At 31.5% G+C, this 22,844-nt stretch overlaps 3 protein-coding genes across 3 annotated transcripts; all 3 read left to right on the top strand.

Annotated features, from left to right (window-relative positions):
• Positions 1-1,187: 1,187 nt before the first annotated feature.
• Positions 1,188-8,774, top strand: LOC110011762 (bidirectional sugar transporter N3-like). Its single transcript, XM_020692949.2, has 6 exons — positions 1,188-1,286; positions 1,488-1,524; positions 1,946-2,156; positions 3,066-3,224; positions 6,567-6,686; positions 8,535-8,774. The coding sequence occupies exons 1-6, from the start codon at positions 1,235-1,237 to the stop codon at positions 8,751-8,753; spliced, it is 798 nt and encodes a 265-aa protein (XP_020548608.1). The 5' UTR covers positions 1,188-1,234; the 3' UTR covers positions 8,754-8,774.
• A 3,022-nt stretch (positions 8,775-11,796) lies between these two features.
• Positions 11,797-13,529, top strand: LOC105158493 (bidirectional sugar transporter SWEET9-like). Its single transcript, XM_020692895.2, has 6 exons — positions 11,797-11,931; positions 12,155-12,191; positions 12,276-12,486; positions 12,588-12,749; positions 12,876-12,995; positions 13,070-13,529. Exons 1-6 carry the CDS (start codon positions 11,886-11,888, stop codon positions 13,349-13,351), a joined length of 858 nt encoding a protein of 285 aa, XP_020548554.2. The 5' UTR covers positions 11,797-11,885; the 3' UTR covers positions 13,352-13,529.
• Positions 13,530-19,386: 5,857 nt separating this feature from the next.
• LOC105158160 (Tetratricopeptide repeat (TPR)-like superfamily protein) lies at positions 19,387-21,124 on the top strand. The gene is made up of 2 exons (XM_088878312.1): positions 19,387-20,753; positions 20,897-21,124. Exon 1 carries the CDS (start codon positions 19,520-19,522, stop codon positions 20,657-20,659), a length of 1,140 nt encoding a protein of 379 aa, XP_088734438.1. The 5' UTR covers positions 19,387-19,519; the 3' UTR covers positions 20,660-20,753; positions 20,897-21,124.
• Positions 21,125-22,844: the final 1,720 nt, after the last annotated feature.

Raw genomic sequence — 22,844 nt, 5'->3', positions numbered from 1 at the left:
ATAAATTAATTTACTAAAAATGATATATAATATTTAATATAATAAATACCGGGGTGTCACATGACTAGCCTCATTCAACTTTTGCTGCAAAACAGACTTCTAGCACAATCTGCATGATGCCGTAAAAATTTAAGTCAAATTTTGTTTGTGATTTCATTTGGTTCGATCAAAAAAGCGTGACAGACCAACAGAGTTTCTAGCACAATTTATAAAGTAAAAATCTAAGGTAAATATCATCTGTGATTGGTTTGGATCGACCAAATTTGATTCGGACAAAAAATTTTCAAATCTAAGTGACGATTTATATGAATGTTCGCAAATTTTGCTTCCCTTACCAGTCTCGGATAGGTTGTATGTATGCATGCAATCGTCTGGCCAATTTCTTTGTAGCAAACACCTCGTAATCGTCTAAATTTTATTATAATGACGTTTTCTTAAATAAAATAAAATAACTAACTCCTCATCCATGCAATAAAATTTGGTCCCCTTATTTATTTATTTTTAATAACATGATCACTAATAGACAGCCGAAAACCATCCTCGGATACGACGAAATGCACTATGCTCATTGGCTTGGCCACATCTAGAGCTTATTGTACATATCATAGAGATATACCAGAATATTACATGACCATTTTCGTGCTTCTCTGAAAAACTTTTTTTTTTCTTTTTCTAATAAAAGTTGATTATGTAATTATATCAATATTAATAAATTTAGTAATGTATTTATTCGATCACTTAAAGCAATATATGAACTATTATTTTTTTGAATAAATTGGTTATAGTATCAAATATCTATATATCCAACAATAACTGACCATATTGCAAATGTATACTGATTATTAATATCGGATAATTATATCTAATAAACAACTACTATTAAAATAGAACGACACCAACACCAACTATTAAAGTAGAATAACATTCCAAACGCTGGTGGACTTGAACCCACGACCTTAAATCCACTTTACAATAAATAGAGATTACAACAATTAACAATAATAAATTCAGATCAAGTAAGAAAAATATCCATTACAAGTAATTAAACTCACATTGAATGAGACAAATACCCACATTTTTATGGAACTCGATCCATGACTTCGAACTAATTCATCCCATTATCTTCTCTCTATATATATGCATGTGAACTCAAAAATCAACTTCAATTAAATTAGGCTTTACTTTCTTTTTCCTGTGTTGCATTCTAGAGAGAGAGAGAGAGAGCGAGAGAGAGATGGCAGCTTTCTCCATTCATAATCCTTTGGTATTTACCTTTGGCATTCTAGGTAAGTTGTATATGTTACATATATAATCATATACGATATATATATATATATATATATATATGTATCCTGATTTCTTGATCGTAGTATGAAATTATGCGTTATATATTTGCAAATATGTTCAGACGTTAACATAATAATGAAGCTGCAAAACTAATGAATTGCAGACTTTTTGTTTTTCTTTTTATTTATAATACTTTGCAGGCAACCTTCTTACTTTCTTGGTATTTCTTGCCCCAGGGTAAGTTATTTAATTTCTCTACCATATTTATCTCTGTGAAATAATTGAAATTATGACACTCCAAAAGAAATATGATTATTTTCTACACTATTAATGACCACAACTTAAACACCGTACCAAAATAATACTATCTACCACCTTCGAAAAAAGTCGACGCGAAAATTTAAGTTTTAACCATGGTTAGTCAACTTTCGTTATAATTTTTACCTATGCCTAAAGTATTTGTCATAATTTTTAACTGATGCAATTGTTTTGCCTCACTGATGAAAACAATGGCTAATAGCCGTTGCACAACTGGGGTTATTTAATACCTGTCACGATTTTTTACTTTAACCATAGTTTTAATTATGGTGAAAACCTAGCTAGATTTCTTCTGGTGTGAGAAAAATAATAAAATGAACTTAATTGGATTACGTTGCAGGCCAACATTTTATAGGATCATGAAGAAGAAATCAACAGAAGAGTTCCAATCTGTGCCATATGTGGTCACTTTACTTTCCAACATGCTGTGGTTATATTATGCTATTATTCTGTCCAATGAAATTCCTCTCATCACTGTCAACTCCGTTGGGGGTTTCATAGAGGCCATCTACATCTCCATTTACATTGCTTATGCACCCAAGAAACCTAGGGTAACTATTTATTTCTCAATGTAAGGGGGTGGGGTGGGGGGTTTTAAATAGGTTTAATTGCCTTTTTAGTTATGTAATTATAGCTATTTGGTATTTTAATTCTTTAACTTGTTAGGTTTGTGATTCAATCTCGTACGTTTCTTGTTTTCACAAATTTATTAGGACAAAATTGGTCGGAAAAAGTGGCATATACAAGTCATGTGCCAGTAAAAAATTGAGAAAAATAAGATTGTTGGCTGATTTTATATGATATGGCAAGAGTAGGGGCGCGACAATTATGGAAAATCGGAACATTGGTGTCAAAAAAACATTAAGTGGCGATTCTAATAGTGTCACTAATTTATATATTTAGTGATAAGAATATTTATTTTGTCACAATAATGAATTTTTTTTATGATTGTAATAATTAATATTATTTTGTGAAAATTATTATTAGCGCGAATTATTGACAAAAGAATATGCACAAAGTCGTCACTAATTACAATTAGTGACATATTTATAATGACGACTATTATTTGTTGTCACTAGGTCGTCACTTACATGCGTCACTAATTGTATTCAATTACAACTTTATTCATAAGTCACTAATAGTTATATAATGACAAGATAGAAATTATCGTTACTTAATATATATTTTTAGTGATAAATTTTAAATTGTCACTTGATGTTTTGTTTCTAAAATCATATTTTCTTGGAGTATTTTCGACCAATTTTAAACCAATTTTGTCCATAAATAGTGAAAATAGAAAATGTAACGGACCAATTTACAACTGTAACAACTTAAAGTACTAAAAAATGCCAAACGATTATAATTATAGGAATAAAAATGCAATTAAATAGTTTAGATAAACATATATTTTATTTGCGCTGATTATTCTACATGTCAATATTAATTAATTTACGTTGCAGATGCTAACTCTGACGCTGCTTTTGGTGAGCTTTGTGGGGTTGGGGTTTATTATTATTTTCACCAACTTTATAGTAAAAGGAGCACAAAGAGTTGAGTTTCTTGGATGGATATGTGCAACATTGCTTGCCACTACGTACATCGCGCCTTTAGGCATCACGGTAATTAATGACGTTTCTATTTATTTATTTTTTGTTATATATACGAAACTTGTGTTTATTATTTATAATTTACAAAAATCTATTAAAACAAAAATGTTATTATAGTACAAAAATTTTCGATTTTCATTTCTATTCCTTTCTCTTTTCATTTCTATTCCTTTCTCTTTTAATTAATTTGGTCACGACACTTTTATAAACATGAAAGAGCATCGCAAGATAAGAGAAAATTAGCGATGTAAAGTAATTGTCGCTGATTATATTTATTAGGTAACAAGAACTATTAATTTGATATTATAATGATTTTCATAATTTTAATAGAAAGAATATCTGTACTGTTATAAAAGAGAACTCTGCTTTCATGCACGTATTATGCTTTGGAAGTTTTGCACTCTTTCAATTTATAATGCTATCGCTCTATTCATTTTAAAGGGGAAAAAAAATCTTTTGTCATGTCAATTTTTAAATATCCAAATTTACCCTTTATTCATTTCGTCCATCCAATAAAAATTTAGTTAAAATAGTAATTTCAATGTGTTTGGGGGAATTACACTTTTAGTCCTCAAATTATATCACTAATATTTGTTTTTGGTCCTCAACCAATCAAGAATGACAAATTTGGTCCTCAAATATTGCATTTTTTTGACGGAATTAGTCCTTTACCATCAAGTGCCAAACACATGAGGTGGCTTGAGCTTCCTAGTCACAACACACATTCTAGGCTACCTGCCAAACACCTTCAACTACCTACCGGAACTCCATTCTAGCTTGGACATTGTCCACATAACGTCTACATATCTCACTCCCATTAATAATGGTGTTGAAGTCTCTAAACACTATCAAGGGACATTGTCCACTCCTTCAGCTAATTAGGCCTATCAATGGGTAGGACAAGACGTTCCATAAACCCAAATCCAAATCCAAAAAAACTCATACAAATTGTTAATGTTCAAGCGCTATTCATCTAACTCAATATTTAACGGGTCTCTAAAGTCAAATAGTGATGGAAACAGGACGAGTTTGGTTCGGGTCTGACCGGACTTGAGATACGTCCCGCCCCACCCTCGCCCCGAATGCAAAATGGGGTTTTGAATTTTGACTTTTAAGTGTCTTCTTTTAACTACAAATAATTGTATTGTTATTTTAGTTGATAATTATTAATTAGAGTTAAATAATTTAAATTTATCATTTAATTAGACTTTAATATATTCATGATTCAATTAATATTTTATTTTTTTAATAAGTAATATTAGTTTAGATTTGAATATATTAACATAGTTTTCGCTCTAAAATGAATTGTATAACACAAAGTATACGTCCATCTATATTATTAATTTTCTCATCAAGTAATATACGTTTACAATTTATAATGACTTACAAAGTATACATTCAACTAATAATTTATTTTTAATAAGTAATATTGTTTAGATTTAAATACCTTAATATAGTTTTCACCTAAAATGGTTTGTATAGCAAAAAGTATACGTTCGTCTAAATTATTAATTTTCTCATCAAGTAATATTATGTTACAATTTACAATAGATTGTATAATATAAAGAATACATTCAACTAATATTTTATTTTTCCTAATAATATAGTTTAAATTTAAATATCTTAACATATAGTTTTTAATCTAAATGAATTGAATAAAACAAAGTAAACATTTATCTAGATTATTAATTTTCTCATTAAGTTTATTTTTTGTATTTCTTATAGAGTTGGATATATGTAAAAATTGTTTAAAAATTTACATATAATACTATAATTTTCTTTATTAATAATGAATTATATATCAATAATAAACTAAAAAATATATAAAATTCGGGATGGGGGAGGAGGGGCGGGGAGGGTCCAGGGCAAAACCCATACCCCGTGTTGAACTCGTCAATACTATTCCAAATCCATCCCAAATGGGGTAAATCCAGGTCAGGATTTCAATTTTTCGAGGCCAATTGCCAACTCTAAAGTCGAAAGTATTTTAACATACTCGATTTTTTGGGTGGGGTCCAACACATACCTAGTGTTTTTTTTTTTTTTTTTTTATCTTTTTTGTAACAAATCAAACCAAAGCAAAAGACAAAATTTTAATAAAAGAAATCAAACTAATATTGGACAGTGTGAAGCGAGATGAGAACATAGAGAAAATAGACAAGAAAGCTCTCAATTTTCATGTAAAATCCATTCCGAAATTTCGCAAGAATGAATTCGGATCAAATCCCAACTCTTGTTGAAAGTTGCGGGTAAAATGGAAGTAGTTGGAGTTTTTGGGTTGTGCAGAAATGAGTTGGAAAAGAGAAAGGTGTTGTGGAGTGAGTTAAGGTTGTTTCTGGGAGTAATGGGTTGCAATGTTGAGGACATTATTGATGACTTAGATGAGACTGCCCTCGCCATTCTCGTTTTCTTTTCAGTTGCAAGAGGTTAGAAGGGGTTAGGCTAGCTCAGCGGCGCTTCAAGGCGGAGATTGCAGCAGCGGGGGTGGAATGCAGTGGACCCGGGTGGCACTTGCAGTCCACTACCAACCACACTAAGGTTCACATAATTCTTCTAGTAATAAATATTTTATCCATTCTCAGGATTAGTCACCATATTTTGCAATTGTCGATAGAGTCAACTTGTTTTTTTGCCAATGCTCTCCATTCTTGTCTGAAAATGACAAAAAATGAGTCTTTTCTTTCTCCCCTCTAAGAATTCTCACGTCTTGCCACGTGAGGTTTCCCATTATATTTAACTGAAAAATGATAAAAATTACTAATTTCGTCAAATAAATGCAATATTTGAGGACGAAAACTGTGACCCTTGATTGTCAGAGAATCAAAAATGAATAAGTGGTCTAGTTGGACGACTGAAATTGCAATTTTCCATCCTGCATCAAATTCTTTTTTTAATAAAATTAAAATAATTGAAAATAAAAACTGAATCTTAAATAAGAAAGTGAGATGAAAGATAAAGAGAGAAAAAATAAACAAATACAGAGGTTAGTGGAAAAAAGAACAAAAAAATAGATGGAGAATATTTTTTCGGTAGTATACTTTAAATAGGAGGAAATTGTGGATGAGCAAATTATCCTCCTATGAGAAAATACAGCAATACACTCCTTTATATTCTTTTAAAATAAAGCAATTTACCTTCTTGTCTAAAGAGGTAAATTATTTTATTTTAAAAAATACAGTAGTGCACTTTTAAAACACAGAAAAATAAATTACTATTTCTTTTACAGGGGGATAACTTGCTCACTTGTAATATCACGAATAAATTGCTTGCATTTTTCCCAATTCTTATTCCAGTACTTGACACTACAATTAATTTTTAATGAACTGTTAACGGCCAAAAATTTTGTGAATGCAGAAAAAGGTAATTCAAACGAAAAGCGTGGAGTTTATGCCCATCTCATTGTCATTTGCTATTGTTGTTTCTGCTGCAATGTGGGTTTGTTATGGTTTCCTGCTCAAAGACCTGCATATTGTGGTAACCTCTCTCTCTAACTCACTAAAATACATGTGATTTTTATTATGGTTAAAAGTAAAAAATTATGGTAAATATTAGTTAATCGTTACTCTGTAAACGGCTCTTAAACGTTGTTTTTGTAGGCGAGACCAAAATATTAATCATAGCTAAAATTCATGACAAATGTTTTAGTCATGACTATAATCATGACACGTGTTGATTAACCGTAGTCAAAATGTATTAAGTTTGTTTGACAATGATAGATAGTATTGCTTTTTACTAAAATTTTTGAGTTATAGTTATTTATAAGGGTAAATTATATTTTTACCGCCCGAACTATACCCATTTTTAAACTCTGCCAACAATATCAATTTACCATATCAACTTTGCGAAATTTAAACTGTGGCATATATGACCATTTTTTGTTGATTTTTTTTGTCGGAAAAACCTCATGCTATGTATATTTGAAAAATATCACATCACATAAACCTTAAATATAACATGTGCACGTATTTGATTTTATTTTTATGAAAAAACTTGATTGAAAAATAGTTATAAATGGCAAAGTCAAAATTCATAAAGTTGAAATAATAAGTTAATATAACAAAGAATTTTAGATGCTAAAGTATAAAAACGATTATAATTCAAATAATAAAATATAATTTACTCTATTTATAATATAAGGAACAATGTATTATTTTTCTTACTGACTTAATAAACTATACACGCATACTTGTTCATTTAAGAAGAAAGAAACATTAATGTTCCTATGATTGCTATATACGAAAACTATTTGAATTTTGCACTCCATATCAAGGAGATAAGAATAAACCCATAATATATATAATTTTATTAGGAAAAATTATACTTTTAGTTTCAAACTTTATTATTTATTCTGTTTTGATTTTTGAACAATTTGAGTTTATAATATTAATTCTCAAAATATTATGTTTTTTTATACTTTTGATACTTTTCGTCAAGTGTCTGTAAATAATAACGAAAGAAGTCATGTTTTTTTGCACGATGCCGGTGAGGAGTGAGAAAAGATGGAAGAATTACACTTTTCATCCCCAAATTTTACCACTAATTTGATTTGATACTCAAATAATTAGAGGTGACAAATTTGTCTCAAGCTGTCTGTTTTTTTTTTTTTTTTTAACAAAATTGGTAATTTCCTTTAAGTACACATAAAAACGGATGAAAAAAATTGGTTAAGAGAAACATGGGTGTGTTGGAGAACACTTTTGGTCCTTAAACTTTTCGATGCACCATTCTGATCCCTTATGTTTACAAATTATTAAAATTTTAGTCCATCCAGTTCCCTTCTTAACATTTTTAAACTCAATTTCAACGGTTGAACTGAAATCGTAATAATATATAAATATTAAGGACTAAAATTGTGATCCGATAAATTTAGGGTCCAAATCAATTTTGACGTAACATATAGGGATCAAAAATATAATTTTACCCTACTTTTCATGATTCCATTATCAGCACCAATTGCAAATATATTACCACACTCCTAAACTATCAAACTATGTATAATGATTTAGAAGTACACTAATGTATTTGCATTATTGCACTTACTCTCTTGGTTTGGGAGTGCATTAATGTATTTGCAATTGTTGTTGACTATGGAGATCGAGAAAAGCAAACGAGCAAAGGGGAACACGCCCAGGCTGTGTTCTCGAACACGGATGTATTTCTATCAGCCATTGCTTCGTCCGTTCTATCGGACACTTAACGAAAATGACCAATGTCGTAACAAAAAAAAAAAAAAAAAATAATGGTAAAGTTTGCTCTATTTCTTTTCCCTCCTCAGCTCCAAACACCCTATAGTTATTGGATCAAAATTGCAATTATTTACAGGTTGCAAACACAGCAGGGGTGATTGCTGGAGTAGTACAGATAATGCTGTACATGATATATTATAAGGGCAAGGCACATACAGCAGACAAACTCTCTATCACTCATCTCAACCCCAATGCAGATCCCACTTCTGATTTAGAGATTGTTAGTGCTAAAGAAGACAATGCTGTTTCCAGTATTGAGCACAAAGAAGGACTATCCATGGATCCCTCCAATTAATTTACTTCAATTTTCAAGAAATTGGGGATCAATGGGATTGTGCATTTAACTAGTTTGGTCTGAATTTCATATCCGGTGTCATAAAAAATTTGGAATTAAATTACTAACTATAAGTCCAAATAAATTGACTATTAATTAGTTTCGGAAAAAAATTCAAAATACATTTGAGCTTTACACATTTTAAAATGAAAATCCACAATAAGCCCATATCATATTTGGGCTTTATGCATTTTTGATTGATTGATCGAAGATAAAATATAAGATTATCTTTTATTTTAGATTGATTAATTGAACAAAAATATGTTTAAGTATGATCCATTAGGTGACTAATTTGTCTTTAAAGTCCATAATGTTTAAGCCCAGTAGAAGTGAGTAGGAAATGGCAATGGGCACCACAAAAAAACCGGCTCATTGCCAAAGATTTTTGGCCAAGGACATTTTTGCTACGGACATTGAATTTGCCACGGCTTTGCAACAAAATTTTAATTTTTTGAGTTTTCATGGAAAATTTCATGGCGAAACAATTACAAATATTTGCAACTGCATTTCCGTTCAAAATTTCGTTGCAAAATTCAGTCAACTTTAAGGTGGTTCACTTTTTTTGCAAGTCGTTGCAAAAGTCGAGGCAAAACTTTGGCCCCGAAGATTTCCATTGCTTATTTGCAATGGATTTTGCAACATCTCGATTTCACAACAACATTTGCAATAAATATTCAAAGTATTTTTGTTGCAAAAGAAAAAAAAAAATAAGCCATTGCAATTTAACAAAAGTTTTTGCAATGGCTTAGCAACAATCTTCAAGTTGTATAATTTTGGAAATTATATAGCAACGATTTTTGCCACGACCAACTTGGCATGCTTTCAGTTGCAAATTTAAAGAGACTAGTTTGCAGCGGATTTTGCAACGCACTTAATTCCATAGCAATGTTGCCCACAATTTTGCAACAACTTTAGCATTAAACAGTTACGTCGTTGCAAAATGAAAGGTGCTTTCACCACGAATTTTGCAACGAATTTGAAGTTTGTAAATTCGTGGCTAAATTTGCTGCAATGTGTTAATAAAAGAACATTTTCATCCCACTTCATTCTTTTTTCTTTTTCTATTTGTTCTTCACCTATTCTAACTACTCATTTCCCTTTACTATACTGAAAATTTAATTTTCAATGTGTTATTAAACTGATCATTTTTGCGCCAATAAAATTGGGCACAGGTCTAGAGGTTTAGCTTGCTTATATTAAATCGTAAGACTATAGAAATTGCCCAATATGTTCATTTTTCTTTTTGGCACACATTTATTGGTAATATGTTCTACACAAGATTGGATTAGTGCTGAATCGGATAACATATTGAGAGTAGATTCCCTTTAAATAATTGAATTATCCAACTATTTCCTGAATCTATTGCATGGATAGATAAAGTGAAATGACCAAGATACCCTTATCATGAAGAAAAAAAAAATAATATCCCCAATTAAGAAAAGCATCTTTTCTTTAGGATTATTTATCAGTATTCATCATCACTTTTTTCACCAAAATTATATCATATCGCTAAGCTTTACAAATTTTTGCACTATAAATTGTCCCATGAATTCTATGTATATAAATAGGTAGCTTAATTGGCCACTCATCATCACTACCCATTGAGGGGGTTTACTTAGAATTCTCACTTTAATTTCATAATTTTAAAAAAGTAACTCTTTTGGTTCTATTATATCTTATGGTTAAATATTTAATGAAATAGGACACGTGGCCACTAAGTTCATAGAACAAAAAAGTACTAAATTTTAAAATTAGGGACTAAAAATAATATTTCGTAACCAATTAGACCAAAAGACTAAAGGCCCGCCTAACTGCCACGTGCATATTTTTCGTTAGAATATCTAACGAAAAAGTATCATGAGACCAAAGTGATACTTTTAAATTTTTTTTTTTGAAAGAGATACTTTTAAAAATTATGAGACCCAACACAAAAATCTCATAGCAAATAGAATAAAAAATAAAGACCTTAAAATACAGAATAAAAAGTGTTGTTTCCCCATAAACAATATATATAATAATATCGTCATATCATCACATACTGTCACCTTATTCACACTCCATAGCTAACAAGTATAACTTTTTCTCAACAAATACAAAAACAAGAAGGCTTAATTGCATTTGTTTCTTTGCATATAATTTATTATATGCATATAGAAATGTCGTGCAATAATTTATTTTTATGTAATTTGGCCTTTTTTTGTGCACTTAAGAGCTTATGTGACACAGGAGATATAGAAAATATATCCAAACAGTAAAAAAATTCCAAAAAAAAGTGTTTTCTCTCTCTCTCTCTCTCTTTCTCTCTTTTTCTCATGTCATTTTTTAGTGGCAAGGGTGGTCATAAAAGAATAAAAAAATATCCAGTCAATGAAAGCCCAAAATAAAAAAGTCTTAGTTTTGTCTACCTTAACAATTTTCAGTTAATTTTAAAATTTATGATTATAAAAAAATAATTAATTAGAAGTTAATAATTATCACCCTTATATTTAGAGTCCTTATTTTACTACTCTTTATATGCAGAATAGTAAATATAATTAACCAAATAAAAAAACCGAAATATGGAGGGGAGATGATAATGATCATTTTCAATAATTATGAAATAAAAGTGATGGAAATATAAATGACATAAAGCACCAAGAATAGATAAACCATTTCTTGAATATTTTTGAGCTACAGCAGCACTTAATCTCAAAATCAGGAGCAAAACGACGTCCCCAGTGCATAGTTGACGCCGAGTGGCGCATTATTATTGGCAATCTGTTCCACACAAGGTTGGATTAATGCTGAATCGGATAACATATTGAGAGTAGATTCCCTTTCAATAATTGAATCCTCCAGAAACCGTTGCATGTGAAATGACTAATATACCCCTCCTGCATGCAGAAAAAATATAATATCCCCAAGAAAGAAAAAGTTGCTTTAATTGATTTCTTTAGTCTAATTGATGATCACTTCTTTTGATTGAAATTATTATATGGCTAAGATTTACGCTTTTGCACCAAAGCTCCCATGAATTGTATGTGTATAAATAGGTAGTGATGAGAGTGTGAGGCCATGCATTGATATCCATAAACATTTGCGAGGTAGAGAAAGATGGCAGGTTTCTCTGGGAACTGGGCTTTTGCGTTCGGACTACTTGGTACAGAAACTCAATTGCTATTCTTTTACTTTCTAGTTTCTATTATTGTACTGGATCGAGTTTGAACAACTGCATGCATGCATGTTTCTTACCACTAGAGGATATATATAGGTTACATGCATACAAGATGGAGCTGGTGTTGTGTGCATGGGTGTACTCATCAATCATAAATAACATCATTCATCAACCATAATTAATCTACAACGTATGATTAATGTTGCAGGTAACATTGTCTCGTTCATGGTGTTTCTTTCTCCAATGTAAGCTAATTTCCTTCACGTTCACTCCATCAGTAATTAATTTGAATCTGGGATGATGGATGTTATTGTACAATGCCACTGCAGACCCACTTTCTATCAAATCTACAAGAAGAAGACAAGTGAAGGATTTCAGTCAGTTCCATATGTGGTTGCTCTCTTCAGTGCGATGCTGTGGATATATTATGCATTTCTCAAGTCCAATACCACTCTTATCATTACCATCAATTCAGTCGGTTGTTTCATCCAGACTATTTACATCTGCTTCTATCTTTTCTACGCACCAAAGAAACAAAGGGTATGTATAAAAACGAAATATCGAAAAAATTAAAGAATAATTGAAAAATATCCAATTATTTTTTGATAGATTGAGGTATCGAATTTCAATTGTAATTGCAGGTACAAACTCTTAAGCTACTGTTTCTGCTTATAGTTTGTGGGTTCGGATTCATCCTAGTTTCCACACATTTCCTAGTTAAAGCTTCACTACAAGCAAATGTAGTAGGATGGATATGTCTGGTATTTTCCTTGTGTGTCTTCATTGCCCCATTATGCATTGTGGTAAGCATATGTTTATGTAATAAAATTAAACTACAGATACTACGTACGATATATTTATCTCAGCTGATTACATGAATAAATACATACTCATCATCACTTGCACTGTTTTTTCTTAATTCAAAACAGAGAAAAGTGATACGAACGAAGAGTGTGGAGTATATGCCCTTTCTTCTATCACTATTCCTTACTCTTAGCGCCGTCATGTGGTTTTTCTACGGCTTCCTAATCAAAGATTATAACATCGCCGTACGTACAAATATTAATTCAAACATTACACATTTTTTGGATGAATTTATATTTGACGTTTTGTATACGTACAGATTCCGAATGTGTTGGGTTTCAGCTTCGGCGTGCTTCAGATGGCGCTCTACGTGAAGTACAAAAACGCAGCCAAAATGAGCCAACAAAAGCTTCCATCTCATAATATACCCAATCACATCATAGTTTTGGAGGACGGAAAGATTTCAGAACTAACGGCCGAGCAAATCATGGACGACATTGTCAAAATCAGTGCACTGTCGCGTTCCGACAAAGTTGCAGCAACTTCCCAGATGAACAGCGGTGGAGCTGCAGAGAATTCTGCTGTGAAATCTCAAGTTTGATCCATCACCATCATCTTAATTGTTAATTACATGCTATGTGATATGTAATTAATAATATTAATACCTGCCCATTTTATCTGTTTTTGAGTGCTGCTGTGGGGGACCCTTTTCATTTATGTATATCGATCGTGTACGTAATTAATTAATTAATCAATCAATGGCTGCAATGATGATGATAAGCTCATCAAATCTTTTGTTTTTCTACTATATATATATAAGCTTTAGCTATTTACATATCTTTAAACACTTTAATAATCTATTTGTCATATTTAATGACGTGGACAATTTAATTACACTTTTCTCTAAATAATATCATTAAATCGGTTTCAATCTCCAAATTTTAGTCTCCAAAAAAAGATTGATTTCTTCCATTAAGTGTAGGTTAAATTGGATGAAAGAAATTCGCTGAGGGGAACATGATCGTGTTGAAGAACATACCCTAAGCTTCTCGAACTCGGGTTGTAATCTTTTTTTTTTTTAATCTCCATTGTTAATACCAACTATAAATACATATTAGTGCACTCATAAATTATGAAACTAAGAGGGTGTTTAGGTGAGTTTGTAATTAAGTACTTTGAAACATTTTATAAGAGGTTTAAGTGCATTTAAGATACTACAAAGTGTTTAGTAAATTTTTTAGAAAATATTTTATAAGGTCTAAATATAACATATTATCAACTTATAAGCTCTTCAAAAAAATAAAAAGTAAAGAGTTGCTCTTTTATGAGTTAGTTGAAAGCGTTTTAACTTACACGTTTTTAATTAAACCGTTGGCTTGTTACAGTTAAATTAGTTGTCTAAGCTTAGTTGGTAAATTAGTTAAAGGTCAACTGTAATTCGTTGTTAGGACTTAGTCTGAGATTTATATAAACTTTGTTTTGCAGAGCATTGTAATCATCGAAGAACCCATTTTTCTACTTTTCAATACACTCTTGCGAATGGCGTCTTCACAGCAATCTTTGTTGTCTAACTCCTCTTCTCAGCACTTTTCCAGAAACAACTCATACCTTTTTTTTTTCTTGCCGAAAATTTCACGACTTTTTATTCCTCAAAGAGAAAATAAATTAATAATGTTTATAATTTAAAAATTAGAGCTTTAAACCGACATGCCTCTAGCATAGGGTGTATTGAGAGCAATGCTCAACAAATGGATGAATATATCTATATAATTCTCGTCCTATAGCTTAGAGAGTGATAATTTTTGTTCTACATACACGAATTGATTTTTCGCAATTTAATTTTATAATTTTTAAAAATTGAGTATTTTGGCCTCTTCCGCTAAAAGACGCATGTGCTGCCCACATAACCTTTAAAGTTGGGGTTTTACAGCCAAATGTGACCAAAATTATCGGATTTTTCAAAATTACAGGACTAAATTATGTAAATTAATTTGTGTAGGACCAAATTTCCACCTTCCAAATTACAAGATGAAAATTGCAATTTTTTTTTTTTTTAATAACACTGAAGTTTTGAAAAAATTAAATTATTTCCATGTCTCAAATGGAACTTTATTTTGAGACGTTAGACAAAATATATATGTCATAAATTTGTGCAGCTAGCTAGATATATACATGCAGAAGAAGAGGAGTAGCATGATAAAGAAAAGCCCGTCAACTAAGCCAAGATGACTGCCTGAAAGCCGCGCACAAGGGCTCTCAAAACTCTTATACGTCCTCAAAACAGAGGCGTGCAGGCAAGTCATTCTTGGCTAGTTAACGAGGGCTTTTCTCTTCATGTTAGCCCTCCCCCTCTCTTCTCTTCCATGGTGATGAGTTTCTTGGGGGTTTTTTCTCTCTATTTATAGACACGCTGAGAATCGCATTTTCCTTTGGAGTGGTTGAAATCCATGCATGCAGAATGTATTCTGTCAACTAGTGATATGGATATATGGAATCTCAACCTTCAATCTTCATTCATGACCTTCGCCTCTATTCATCTACCTAAAAAGTTTTAAGAGTTACACATTCCATGGATTTGCATTTGAGGGAATATTAGAAAAGAAAAGTCTGGATATCACCTCCTTCAGACAGACTAGCCTATTTGCAATTCCTCGACCTTGTCCAAATTTAGTAATGGCAATAGAGCGGGTCTAGTACGGGTAAGGCCCAACTCGAGATCCGTCCCGCCTTCACTCATTTAATACCTTAATATAGTTTTATTAAGTAATATCATTTAATAAATGAATTAAAATAATATAGTTTTCATCATGTAAATACTAATATTTTATTTTTAATAAATAATATCTGTTCAGATTTAAATATTTTAATATAAGTTTCAATCTGAAATGAATTGTATAAGACAAAGAATACGTTCATCTAAATTATTAATTTTCTCATCAAATAATAACATTTTACGATTTACAATTAATTATATAATACGAAGAATACATTCAACTAATATTTTATTTTTTAATAAATAATATCACTTTAGATTGAAATACCTTAATATAAGTTTTAATTTAAAATGAATTGTATAAAACAAAGAATACGTTCATCAATTAATTTAAATTATTAATTTTCTTATCAACTAATTTTTTATTTTTTGTATTCTTATATAGAGTTGGATACATACAAAAATTATTTAGAATTTATATATAATACTATAAATTTTTATTAATAACGTATTATATATTAATAATAAAAAATGCTAAATTTATTACTCCGTGTCCGAGGCGGGTTTGGGACAAGACACGTACCCCGCCCCAAACTCGGAAAATTTCATATTTGGGACAGGACCGGATCGGTGCCCCGATTTTCCGAGGCCAAATTGCCATTCCTATCCAAATTTGATATTGTAACTAATAATTAAAAATAATAATAAAATTTTAAATTTTGGAAGTTGTTAAATAGAAAGATATGCATGTTGATAGATTGGATGGAAGAGAGTAGGAGTACACATCATTATTTGGAACAGTATAAAATAGGCGTTAAGAAATAACTATTGAAATTGTATCAACATTTCCGACAGAGTAAAATCCATCACAATTTCCATGGATTTGGCAATGGGATATGGAAACTTACTACAACAAATGATGATTTAGTGTTTGTCTAGAAATCAGCCTCAAACTTTGCAATACTTTATTTAGTTTGGAACGACATCTGCAAAGTTTGCAATGAAAAGTCATGGCTTGAAATATTGTTGGTGATATATTAATGTTGCAATCGAGTTCACTGACATCTTTTTTTAATCTATATCGATTTTTCAGCAAAAAATTATGATAATAAATTGTAGAAGACATAATTCTTTATGTTGCTTTTACTTGACTTCAACTTATAGAAATATGGGAAGGATATGATTCAATTTTTGTGAGAGAAGAGAGAATTCGCTATGTTTTTTTTTTTTTTTAATTTTCTTCAAGATTTATTTTTTCCCTTCAGAATGTAGTTATATTTTTCCCCAAAAATGGTCTCAAGCTGGAATTTGTTTTCCAGCCAAAACTACTGAACCATCACGTGTTAGACACATATGCTATATTGTTAAACTATAGACAAAAAAGTAGATAAGGACTAAAAATATTAATTTTTGTAAATTATAGGATTAAAAGTACTAATTATGTAATAAATGTGATAAAAAATAAAATAAATCTAACTTATCGGACCAAACATATTATTAATTAGCCCCAAAGATGGGGATTCATGTAAATCTTATGAAGGAAAGTCATTCAACCCCTTACGAAGCTCATGAAAATTTTCCAACACGATTAAAAGATGATATGATTGGAAAAATAACTCTACCGTAATTTCAATTTATCTATTTGGATTTTAGTTTATATAATATAAATTTATCACTACAATCTCGGGCTAAGCCCACTTACTTTCTTTTATTTTTCAACACTTCTCCATATATAATTTTTTTTTGTCATATTTCAAGTAATTTTGACCAAAATATGTTATATATAAAACAAAAAAATATTATATTTTAGTCCCATAAAATAGAAGGTTTAACAGTTTTAGTCCTTTGCTTTGCGAAATCTCATAATAGTTCCAAAATTAGAAAAACTGGACGCATTTAGTCCTCAATGGTCCCAAATTGAGAAAATTTGATACATTTATCCTCTGTTTTATGAGATTTATGAGACTAAATGTGTCGAGATTTTACAATTTTGGGACCACTTTGAAAATCTCATAAAACAAAGGACCAAAAGTATTGAACCCATTATCCTATATGACTAAATGTGTAATTTTGCTGTAAAAACACGAAAAATTCTTGTCCAAATCAGATTTTGCCGAACCAAACCAATCACAGAGCATGTGTATCACACTTGCTATGTGCGCGTGATTGCTCATTTTTCTTGACTTCACCAATCACACGACAAATATATTGTACGTGCCATATAATTGATTCAAATTTGATCAAGTCGGATCCGAGCAAGAATTTTCCTTAAAACACATTGTGATGTGTTGTTTTTTGATCAGCATGGTGAAGGGGAAGATGATAGCTAACATTGAAAGAAAAGCCTGTCAATTTAGCCAAAATGACTGCCTGGAAAACCATCCACACAAGGGATCTCCACATATTTCTCCTCGGGGAGAAATGATTGCAGCAGGCAAGTCATTCTTGGCTAATAAACAAGGACTTTTCTCTTCATGTCAGCCCTCTCTTCCTAGTTCATATACAGTGATGAATTTTGGTATGGGTTTTTCACTCACTATTTATAGCCAAAAAGTTCTTATGATTCTCATTTTCTTTCAAATGACAAATTGACTTATCACAACATTACATTCTTCGCTTCTCTCTCAATCCAACTTGTGCTTGAGATTTTCGAAGAACATATTCCTTCAAGATCGGATGTGTGGAGAAGGGAATGTCAACGTTGTGATCAATATTGAATTTTTGAATTATGGGCACATATTGCTCTTGTACATGCATATCCAACTAGAGATAGTTAAAGGGTCGGGTAAAATTTATTATTTTAATCACCGATATTTGATTTTGATTTTAAAATAATTTTTACGATCATTTCAGTTCACTTCAAATTAGTCTCTCTAATAGCTGATGTTTTCATATTATTCTTATGATAATTTTTTTCTTTTTTACATAAAAAATCGTTTTAGTTAGTCCCGTTTTATTTTCAAATTGTAATTTGGTCCCTTCCTCATAAAATTTAAAAAATATAACTGTTTTAATTGGAAAAATTTATCTTTTGATAATTATTTATATAATAGCTTCATCAATAACTATAAACACTATTAATTAATTTGTGGCACGCCTTATGTGTGTGCAAATTTTATAATACTATTTAAAATAAAATATTTATTATTGATAAGATATATACAAAATATTCAGTTAATATTAAATTTACAAAAAATGATGACAAAAAAGATGCATGAAAATTGAAAAAAGAGAAAGAAACAAGTACCGAAAGACGGGACCATTAGATGTCCAAATTCAACGAGTTGGTCATATAAATTTCAAGACCCACTGAATGGGTTTGGAGGTAATTTTTGCATTCAATAGGTTTTCAAATTTGAAGTGTGATAAATAATATCAAAACTGATCGTTGAGCAAAATTCAAAAAACTAATTATTGTGTGGGACACCAAGTAGAGTTGAGAGCTTAGTGCTATGTGGGACAAAGTTTTACACGAGTAGAAGCTGCCTCTTGATTTGAGGGACAAAGATGCGCATGAGTCACCTCTTGAACCTATAGGGATTCGAGTTCATGCGTTGTCACGTCTCGAAGAGGACATAATCGGTAAGATAAAGTACTATGTAAATGATTAAAGTAAAACTTCCTAAAACTTTGATAATATTCACAATGCTTCAGCCTCTATTCCCCAATTTGGTTCGACGGTCGCATAATAGACTATGAAATAATTGACTTTAAGAAAATAATGTCACAGCACCTTGGCTCTACGGCCTAGTCTGAACCATCGGTTACATAATCAATTATGAGATAAGTGATTTCAAGAAAGTAATTGTGGTGTTTCAATTCACAATTTCATAATTGATTATATAACTACAAATTATAGTAAAATTCCAAAATCAATCTCATTCTTTTATCAAAAATTAAAAATTAATTTATACAAAATTAAAAATACCACCTCGAATAACAGGATTAAAATTGTAATTTTCCAATATCAAGTAATCGCCCATCTTGGGGCCGAATGGATACTTCAACCGAGGACTTGGCAAGTAATGGCAGATTAGGCCCTAGCACAGGTCCACTATGAACAAAGTGTCGTCTTCTCTGTGCCGCCGTCTCCGTACTCTTTTCCTACAGAAGCCCACCTCCGCCACGGCCGTTGAAACCTCCACCGGAGAGGAAAGGATCCAAAAACTTGTCAACCAATTCAAGAAAAAATCAAATTTCAGCCACTTCCGAGGCCAACGCTTAGTATACAAGACCACTGTCCGCCGCCTCGCCAAAGGTGGCCACTTCTCTTATATTCATGAGATTCTCGATCACCAGAAGCTGTACCCAGATATAAAAGAAGAAAACTTCACTGCCCGCCTCATCTGCCTTTATGGTCAAGCCAAAATGCTCGATCATGCCCTCCAGTTGTTCGATCAAATGCCTCAGTTAAATTGTCCGCGTACTGTCCTTTCTTTTAATGCCCTTATGGCTGCCTGCTTCCCCTCCAAAAGCTTCAGTAAAGTTGTTGAGCTGTTCCAAGAATTACCTGGTAAACTATCAGTAAAGCCCAATATAATCTCTTATACTTCGGTAATTAGAGCTTTTTGCGAAATGGGGTCGTTGGATGCGGCCATGTCCATGTTGGATGATATGGAGAAAAATGATGTAGAACCCAATGCGGTTACATTTAACACTCTCTTGGGTGCGTTCTATGGCAGCGGTAGATTTTCGGAGGCGGAAAATTTATGGAGTTTGATGGAAGAGAAGAGGGTCATTCCTGATTTGAGGTGTTATAACTCAAGGCTGCATGGCATGGTGAAAGAAAAATGCTTTTCCGAAGCCATGGATGTGTTCAAGGAGTTGGAGGAAAAGGGGCTGAAACCCAACAACTACACTTACAATATAGTTATCAAAGGGTTTGTGAATGAAGGGAATTTGGACGAGGTAAAGAAATGGTATACAGCAATGGTTGAAAGCGAATCTGGTCCGGATTTTGTCACATTTATGACACTTATTCCCTTTGCTTGTGATAATAATGATATTGATTTTGCATATGAGTTGTGCAAGAAGTCTGCTTGCCTAAAGAATAAGGTTTCTGGTTGGATTATCCAGAAAGTGGTCAATGAGCTAATTGAGCAATCAAAAGTTGACAAGGCAAAGGAACTCTTGAAGTTGGGTAGATCAAAGAGTGGATTAGTACTTGATAAGCAATCGCTATCAGCAGGTGTTTAGCATTACCACGAGCTCCTCTTATGCAATCTTTTTTGTACTGTGGTCCTTGACATGATTGCTTTTTGTGATTCAACCTCAAGGCAATTATTGGCTGGTAAGAAATTTCTGCTAGTACTGAAAGGATGCTCAATAAAGTAGCCAAATTATTAGAATATGTCGCTTCTTTTTATTCTGAAATCAATTGTGTAATTATCAGTTGTGGCATGTTTCCATTTGGTAAGCTATTGGTTTTTGCAGCCTCTTGAAGCTTGACAAAGCATTTTGGAGTTCCCATGGAGCGCAGACTGAGATTTTGAATTGAGTTTCGTGAGTTAAAACTTTTACATTTAGTAATTCGTTAATGCAATGCTTTCTTGAATCCTCGCTGCATATAACAGTTTCGCTTTTTGTAACTCTTTGAGGTGGAATTTCATCATATGAATATGCCAATGATTGATTGTTAATATATTATCTAGAATACTTGAATGTGTGCATGTTTAGATTCATAACTATTGATCCATATTCAATATGAAACGTGACGTATTAGAATAAAGATATTTATAATAAAATAACAAAAGAAAAAGTTATGATTGATAATGGCACATCTCATGAAAAAGACTCAATTATGGAGAAATTTGATTGGAGTTGTTTGCATCATAAAGCCTGGTAAATAGTGAAACAATATCTACCACAACTGTGTGGGACCTTAAGGTGGTCTGATGAATGAGGTTAGATTGCTGTTCGAAGATTCAAATAGTTAATGCTTGTGCTGGCTTGTAAATATAAAATATTGGTAATAAACAGACAATAATGCATAAGAGAAATGCTTTGCCTTATATATGTTTGTGTCTGCATAATGGTAGTTTCTTTCCACTGTCCTCTTGCTGCAGATATGCCTGTATAATGTATGTAAAACTTAATTTAGCATTAAAACTATCGATAACTGCACTAAAACTAGGACTGCAGCTGATGTTTTAGTTACAAATTTGATACGTTGTCTGTAATCCAGTTAAGTGGAACGGAAACACAATCGAGAAAGAATGTTTTTTGCATGAAAATTAAGCCTCATTATAATGTAATAATACTATTATTATCTTTTTTCTTCCTTAATCATTTGTTATGGGATTTGCATTGCCTGCACGAACAGTTGAAACTGATCAGGACCCATTTAAAACTATCCCAGTGTCATCCCACTTCCATGTTTCAACCTTTTCCATATGAATTTATAAAGACAAAGAAAAGCAAGAAAGAGACAGGTAGAGATAATGAAGAATGCAGTGACTTTTTCAGCATAGAGATTAGATCATACAGTGGCATTACAAACCACATTTGTTGATTTAATGAAATAGAAGACTCCAAAATGGTGGGGAAAAAGATGGACAACATGAACCTTTATAATGTTATCCCTTGATGTTTTACTTTGTTTAAGTTTATGAATCATGTGATTGTAGTAATTGCAGCAAGTGGATCATTACATAAACATGGCAGACACACAATTATTTGCTTAGGCCATTCGAGCAAATTTGTGGATTGAAATTTCTAGCTTTTCCCAGTAGAAGCGGGAAGTATGATAGAATCAAATCCAGTCATCCTAATGTTTGGATGATTTGGGGATATAATAACCAATCTTTAATTCTTTGCCCTTTTTAATTGACATATTGTAATATCAACCTAAGTGTGCCAGCTTGCAAGCATGCATATCGCCTAACATGTGTGCGCGTTTTGCTTTATAATTAAACCAAAGAAAAGTTGGCGGATCTTAGATTTTGTTATTTCAGAATTGGCTAGGTTCAACTGAGTACAAGTTCTAGAAATTAATATGATTATATTTTTATGTTGTCAGAGGTGTCAAATCAATATATTTTAAAATATATATATAAACAATATTTTAATATATTTTTGTTCCCGTAATTTAGGTTATTTGACACTCTTGTCTTTCAACATTTTAGTGTTGTAGTTTGATCCGACATTTTTGCAATTAATTTTTTTGATTTTAGTCTTTTTTTTTTTTGTTGGGAGTTCACCTTTTTTGTCGATGGAGTTGAACTACGACAAAAAAAAAGGACCTGAGTAGCGAAAACTAAATTAGTAAATATTACGTACAAGTATTATATATTTTTCAGATTAATTATCGTTTAATTAATATTTTCCATAATATTAATCTTTTAGGTGGCTTTGTGAGCAGTTCAATATACTCGTTGCTGAA

This window comes from Sesamum indicum, linkage group LG3 (genome assembly GCF_026168435.1).
Source record: "Sesamum indicum cultivar Baizhima isolate 11 linkage group LG3, ASM2616843v1, whole genome shotgun sequence".
Classification (NCBI taxonomy): Eukaryota; Viridiplantae; Streptophyta; class Magnoliopsida; order Lamiales; family Pedaliaceae; genus Sesamum; species Sesamum indicum.
Note: the sequence above shows the minus strand (reverse complement) of the source record. Positions and strands in the feature narration are given on the sequence as shown.

Bases quoted from the DNA above. Each gene is read 5' to 3' on its own strand.
- LOC110011762 (XM_020692949.2), top strand. From the start codon at position 1,235: ATGGCAGCTTTCTCCATTCATAATCCTTTGGTATTTACCTTTGGCATT. The intron at 1,525-1,945 runs GTAAGTTATTTA...ATTACGTTGCAG, and splicing joins TTGGTATTTCTTGCCCCAGG to GCCAACATTTTATAGGATCA. The intron at 3,225-6,566 runs GTAATTAATGAC...TTGTGAATGCAG, and splicing joins TCGCGCCTTTAGGCATCACG to AAAAAGGTAATTCAAACGAA.
- LOC105158493 (XM_020692895.2), top strand. From the start codon at position 11,886: ATGGCAGGTTTCTCTGGGAACTGGGCTTTTGCGTTCGGACTACTTG. The intron at 12,192-12,275 runs GTAAGCTAATTT...ATGCCACTGCAG, and splicing joins ATGGTGTTTCTTTCTCCAAT to ACCCACTTTCTATCAAATCT. The intron at 12,750-12,875 runs GTAAGCATATGT...AATTCAAAACAG, and splicing joins TTGCCCCATTATGCATTGTG to AGAAAAGTGATACGAACGAA.
- LOC105158160 (XM_088878312.1), top strand. From the start codon at position 19,520: ATGAACAAAGTGTCGTCTTCTCTGTGCCGCCGTCTCCGTACTCTTTTC.